We start from the raw sequence: 7,093 nt of genomic DNA, 5'->3' as shown, positions 1-7,093 counted from the left end.
TAGCTACTTGGGAGGCTGAGGCAGGGGAATCGCTTGAACCCAGGAGGCGGAGGTTGCAGTGAGCCAAGATGCTGCCACTCTGCCACTGCACTCCAACCTGGGCGACAGAGGGAGACTCCGTATCAAAGAAAAAAAAAAAAAAAAAGACAAAGATTTTAAGGCCATAGAGAAGAAAAATTTAAGCAGCAAGGCATCAAAAGCAAAAGTCTAGTTCAAAATGATTATTAATATCTGCTTTGAACGTGGAAGAATGGAAGAGAGGAGTCAAAGTACAGTAGTTACACTCTTTTATTGAGGTTAGTAGCTAACCAACAATTTGTTCCTGATATATCTAGATGAGCCAGTGAGACAATTAAAAGTAATAAGAGGGAAGAATAATACCAGAGTAAAATCAAATAGGAAGAAAGTGATAGGCGTATTTACACTAATAGAAATAGAGTTCGTCAGTTAGTGGAAACTGGTGACAACAGCAGAGAAAACTCTGGAGAGCTATAAACTGCATAAAATCAAGTGCATTGGAAGTTACAGAAAATACGCAAGAACAATGGGAAAAGGGGAAGTCCGGAGTGTGGGGGAGGGGCGGCGTGGAGAATAAAGGATGTGACGTCACTGAGATAACTAACTGTGCTCTTAGCAACTCTGTTAGCAACGCTGTTTTTCTTCCTCCGAAACAACAGGTGAGACTTCCCCTTGGAGACTTGCCTATGCTTTCTAAAGTGGCTCTCCCAAACCTACCTTTGTCCTAACTTAGTTGTCTGTGATTCTCAATACAGTAAAGATAAGCCTCTTTGAATATGGAGGCCGCTGCGGACGGCCCGGCCGAGACCCGAAGCCGGGTGGAAAAAGACAGCCGGCGGGCAAAAAAAGACAGCCCGGCGAAGACCCAAAGCCCAGCCCAAGACACCTCAATCATGTTGAGAAATAACGCAGATACAGGCAAAGTTCCTGCCTTACCAGAGCACAAGAAGAAGCGCAAGGGATACTTACCAGCAGAGTCCGTTAAGATCCTCCGTGACTGGATGTATAAGCATCGGTTTAGGGCCTACCCTTCAGAAGCGGAGAAGCGAATGCTGTCAAAGAAGACCAATTTGTCTTTGTCGCAGATTTCTAACTGGTTCATCAATGCTCGCAGACGCATTCTCCCGGATATGCTGCAACGGCGTGGAAACGACCCCATTGGTGGCCACAAAACGGGCAAAGATGCCCATGCCACCCACCTGCGGAGCACCGATGCGTCTGTGCCGGCCAAGTCAGGGCCCCGTGGTTCAGACAATGTACAAAGCCTGCCCCTGCGGTCCTCGCCAAAAGGCCAGATGTCAGGAGAGAAGATACCAGAGCCAGGGTCGGCCCCTAGCCAGAAGCTCACCATGATAGCCCAACCAAAGAAAAAGGTCAAGGTTTCTAACATCACGTCCTTGTCTTCTCCAGAACCTGTGTCAACAGTGGAGTACGCCGACTTCAGCAGCTTCCAGCTGCTAGTCGATGCAGCGGTACAAAGGGCTGCCGAGCTGGAGCTAGAGAAGAAGCAAGAGTCTAATCCATGATTGATGATGTCCCAAAAACCCAAGTAGTCAGTCCCTTATCTACTGTGGTAAACCTGTTTATGTTCACCCTGACTTATTTGTATACTTACCTTTTATAGAGCATCTTTCTTTCTAGTGGTTTTATGAGAACCAATCTTAATTATTGGGACTAAATTCTGTCAGATATTTCAGTGTTTCCAGGTGAAAGACATTAAGGTGCCATCATGATGAACACTGTAGCAAAGATCTCTTACTCTCCATCCCCCTGGATTTGAATTCTTTAGACCGTCAGACTAATACATCTGAGATTAAACATCAAGCTGAGATTTCAGAGACAAATGTTTTTGGCTTTCTGGTCAACTTTCTTAATCCCAGGGTTGCTACATATAGTAAGTCACCCCTCTTTCTCCCTCTCTGTAATCTTCCCTGTTTATTAGTATGAATCATAGAAAAGAAAGCCTCTATAAAAATGGCTATAACATCCCTCATTTTATTGTTGGAGTTTTCTGAAGCTTTCAACTCTTATGTTCCTCTTTGTGCAATTTATTGGCCAGTTTGGAAGAAGTAGTGATTCTTTGCAGGGGGTTGACTTTGAGAGCCGAAGTACAGTAAATTCATGAACATTTTCTTGGATAAAGGTGAACTCTTCCTGCTTTGAGCAGTGAAAAGTCTGAGTAAAGGTAAGAAAATTCCAAATGTTAATTTTATCTTATTGGTTGTTGGTTAGTTGGTTTTAGAGAATACTTTTTATTGATTTTAATCATCAAAGTAAAAACATAACAAAAAATAGCAAAAAAAAAAAAAAAAAAACCTGATAAAAAAATTCCCTTGAAGAAACCAAAGGAAGACAATTTAAAAAGAAAGAAAAGTAATCAATATAGAACATGTCAGCAAAAAAATAAAGTAGTTCCGGGTATTCTATTATTTTGCTTTTATCTTTTTAATACATTTATGTATTTTTCCTTTTAAAATTATTGGTTTGGTAAAGATTGGGGTAGGAATGTTAAAAGCTTCAGACCCGTCCTGTGTGAGAATAATCCTATTGTCTTATAAAGGCAGCTTTTTCACAAGTACAGGCAGATTTTCACTAGGATAGGAACAGAAAGATACTACCCCAGAGAGCTGTAATTTTACTTCTCTGCTTTTAGGGAGCTAAAACCTGAGGAATCTGGGGCTATAAATTGGACTCTAGCCTGATTCTGATTCTGCTCTAATGTGAAACAGATCATGATTTTTCTACTTCTGGGACCCATTTTTTATATTGTTATCAAATTATTGGCAATTTTAAATATAAGATACTGTATCTTCTTCAGGCATCTTAACAAACAATAGTCATGAGTTATTACTGTACTTATTATAAGTTTCCATATTACCAGAAAGGAAACAGGCCCACATTCCCAAACTGCTGTTTCTGAAATAAAGTAGGAAGGAGTTGAGGTTTCTAAGACATACATGGATCCAGGGGCATTTAGAAGGAAGTGGTATAAAAATACTCATCATAACCTTACTGAGGGGGACCTGTAAACACTCAAGGAAACGCCCAAACCATTTTGTTTATAGTGCCTGGCAAAAAGCATTTTCTGCATATGGATACACAGAAGGCTCTTATTCAAGGAAAGGAAGTTTGCTATCTGGGTGGGAAGATTTCTAGACTCAGCCTAGATTATTTCTATACACACTTTTCTGGACCCTTACTACTTTGTCCTCTAGCTTTCTAACTTTTACGTCTGACAGGTCTTAGGACTCAGGCTTTTCTCTTTCTCAGTTGAAAATGAAGTTAATTGCAACTTTAGTGCTGAAGTCTGAAAAAGGAAGTTTCTTATTGTTTAGGCTCTTACAGACAATGTCAGAGGCTTGTTTCTTCTTGTTTCTAGAGGCTGAGGCCACTTGGACTGTTCCTGTAGAATGATTATTGGAGTACTTGTTTATTAATAACTTGATTATTATTGTAAAATGACTGTGGAATCATTGTAAAATCATTGCTGCTGTAAAACTTACTCAAAGGTGAATCTGTTGGGATTACAGTGGTATTTGTCCATTTCCATTGTGCACTTTATAATGGTGAATTGTGGTCTACAGTTGTGTTCCAGCTTTAACTGTATTATATTGAAAGAAATTGGGGAGAACTGTTCTTGGTTTTGTGCTACAAACATGGAGAAGAAGCAGTTGTTTAGTTAAATTAAGAACTATATACAACAGAATTTTTATTGTTGAAGTTTTTGTCAAATAAATGTATTTTTTTTTCATATAAAAAGATGACTAAATGTGTTTGTGATTCCGCCAGGCTTTAACCACTTTGAAGTTGTAGCTTCTTTATGCCTATTTTTTTTTTTTAAGAGAAATTTAGGAAGCTATAATCTTCTTCGCTTTGTGGAGAGAAATGGGGATAATTTTCTAAAGGAACTAAGTTTGGAAAACTTAACCACCAATTCCATGTTATTTGAGTTTGAGAACTATGTAAAACCTGATAAAGAGTTTCTGAAACAATGGTCTTGTAGAAGTGAAAAGGTGAAGATAGCATTGAGAATATCTTGGTTAGGATTTTTTCTTTTTCCTTTTTTTTTTTCTGCCAAAGTATTGGGAGTCATTTATATTTCCAGAAGTGTACAAGAATTTCTGTTCCTCTACACTTTTACCAATACATAATATCAATTTTCAATTTTTCTCAAGCCAATAGGTATAAAACAGATTACCATTATGGCTTTCATTTGCATTTGTCTGATTGATAGCAAAATTGAACACTTTTACATATTTTTCTTTTGCCACCCATTTTTTCCTCTTCTGTTGAAATCAATTGCTTCATTTTTCCTTTCTGCTTTGCCTTATTTATCTAGTGGCAGTTCTTCATAAATTCTATTACAATTATTTTGCTATATGAACTGCAAAATTCTTCCAATTTGTGCATGTGTTTCTAGTTTGTTTATGGTGTCTTTTGTCATACAAAATTTCAAATGTTATTATATGCAAATTTATCAGTTTTCCTTTATGAGTTGTGCTCTTTGTGCCTTATTTAAGAAGTCTGTCATTGCCTAGGTATAATGAAGATATTTTCCTGTGTTTTCTTACATAAGTTTCTTTTTAAATTTTGCTTTAAGTTCTGGGATACATATGTACAATATGCAGGTTTGTTACATACATATACATTGCAGAATGTGCAGGTTTGTTACATAGGTATACATGTGTCATGGTGGTTTGCTGCACCTATCAACCCATCATCTAGGTTTTAAGCCCTGCATGCATTAGATATTTGTCCTAATGTTCTCCCTCCCCTTGTCCCCGACCTCCCAACAGGCCCTGGTGTGTGATGTTCCCCTCCCTGTGTCCCTGTGTTCTCAATGTTCAACTCCCACTTATGAGTGAAAACATGTGGTGGTTGTTTTAGATACATTTTTATTAATCTATTTGGAATGAGGAAAATACACAGTCAAAAGAGGTAGGTTATTAAATAGAAAGTCCATAGGGTGGCTCTAATAAGGAATAAGACATAACTGGTTATGAATAAAGTTGTTCTTTTCAGTGATCCCTCCACCCAGCCCCTCACTATGTCTGTTTCTCTTGATTGATGTAAAAGTGAGATTCATCAGTGTGTACTTCAAGAATTTCATATTAAAGATATTCATAGAATGGGATGTCATTTCAATGTTTCTTAATCCTCTGGCATAAGAGCACATTTATAAACAATGTAGTCATAAAGGATATCTTCACTCGTGTTCTTTCATATATCTCAAACTATACTAGATATACAATACCAGGGATTTTACTTTAGCTTATTTATTAAGACAAGAATGCCTTTTACATGTATTATAACATGTTCTAATGTATGCAGTGTATCGCAATAAAGGGAAAACATGGGAGTGGAATTTTCCTGGATATTTTATTAAATGAACACTAAGGCAAATAATATATTTGATCTATCTATAATCTCCTTAGCTAGCAGGGGCATACTTTGTGTGCCATGATTTAGTCACTTCAGTAAGTTTATACTGGGTCACTTAAAACATTGGTTTTCGATTTTCAAATACTCCCAACTCTTACGTTTGATCAAATTTAGTTCTATTTATATTTCACCTATTATATTTCAAGGACCTAGGCACTTTTATTATAATTTTTTTTTAAGAAATGGTGCTTTGTGTATATGTATTTACTGTTAAAAATCTGCCATTTACCTTTTGGCTTTTTTCGTTCATCGTGGTAAAATGAGGAAAATAAGAGTAAGGTAACGTGGATTTACTAGAAAGATGTCATATCTTTTGCAACAGGTAGAAGGTAACTGAAGGTAAATCAAATAATGTGGTTTGTCACATGAGAAGGCATACAATTATAATTGATTATTTAAGGAGTTATGGATGGTTACTTTGTGCTTTTAGAACCTCATGATATAGAACACACTGAAACATAATTCAAAAGGACTTCAAAAAATTATAGGTAACTAAGCTAAGATCAATTTTAAAGGAAAAGTAAAATTCACTGGCTGAAACCATCAAGGAAGAAATCTATGAGGTCAAACAGGGTCTTTCCTGATATAGTTTTGCTATCGTTTGTACAGGCCAAATAACAGGTTGGATAGTCCAAAAGTCTAATCTGGAATGACACTTAATGCTTTCTATAAAATGCAAATTGGAAATGTGATAAATATGATTTAGAACATAACTATTTAAACCTGTTGTGAGCTCACTTTCACTTTCAATAATGTTTTAATCTTATTTTAGCAATTTTCGTTACTTCAATGATACAGGTGGTATTTGGACTTTTAAATTTGCATTTCTTTATATAAAACAAACAATAACAATGGGTGACCAGCATTTTTCTACTAGATAGTCTATATGTTACAACCTGTAATTCCTTGTTATACCAATGTATAATAAATGATTGTTTTTTATAGGATAATTATTCATGTTATAGAGCAGGGAGTTCTCAAATATTAAAATCCTGAACAGAGATTTATTTCTTGGCTTATTATATAATATGATGAAAAAGTTATAATTTATAGTTTATTTTTACTTTTACTATCTTTTCAGAAATGCTATTTTTCCCCTTATTATCCTAAAGACAGCCTAAAGTATCTTAAAGTTCTTTCTTTAGCTTTTGAAAATATAATTTAGAAAAAGTTTAATAAGGAAGTATTGAAATCAATGATAATTTTGTAAAAGGTATAAAAAGGGGCTCTTTTTGCATGCTACTCTAAATTTAATATAAAGCACTTATATGAACATTAATTTTTACCTCTACATCATAATATAAACTTTTACTATTTTATTCTTAAAGATATCCTCAGTTTTCTGATTTTTCCTCAGATAATCATTAAGTTTTATATAATATGCTTATGAAAACTTTAAAGAATTAAGAATCTAAAATTATAGTAACAAGCAAAATATTGTATTGAATTAGAATAACATGCACAACTATGAAGTAATTAAAATTTTAATAGAAACATGTGAGGTAATGTTAGAAATTCTTTTCCATCCTCCTTTTTGCCAACCATGTTAAGTAGTCTACTTAACAGAAGAGCAGTAATGGGTTTGATTCATAACAGGAGTGTATGTGCATGCATTTGTGTGTATGTGTTTGTG

The 7,093-nt window shown here is 35.6% G+C and overlaps 1 protein-coding gene across 1 annotated transcript; it reads left to right on the top strand.

The window, feature by feature from the left end:
* The first annotated feature begins 598 nt into the window (after positions 1-598).
* Positions 599-2,028, top strand: LOC105487997 (TGFB induced factor homeobox 2 like X-linked). Its single transcript, XM_011751647.2, has 2 exons — positions 599-677; positions 774-2,028. Exon 2 carries the CDS (start codon positions 795-797, stop codon positions 1,542-1,544), a length of 750 nt encoding a protein of 249 aa, XP_011749949.2. The 5' UTR covers positions 599-677; positions 774-794; the 3' UTR covers positions 1,545-2,028.
* The last annotated feature ends 5,065 nt before the right edge of the window (positions 2,029-7,093 follow it).

Source organism: Macaca nemestrina, chromosome X, assembly GCF_043159975.1.
Source record: "Macaca nemestrina isolate mMacNem1 chromosome X, mMacNem.hap1, whole genome shotgun sequence".
NCBI classification, from domain to species: Eukaryota; Metazoa; Chordata; class Mammalia; order Primates; family Cercopithecidae; genus Macaca; species Macaca nemestrina.
Note: the sequence above shows the minus strand (reverse complement) of the source record. Positions and strands in the feature narration are given on the sequence as shown.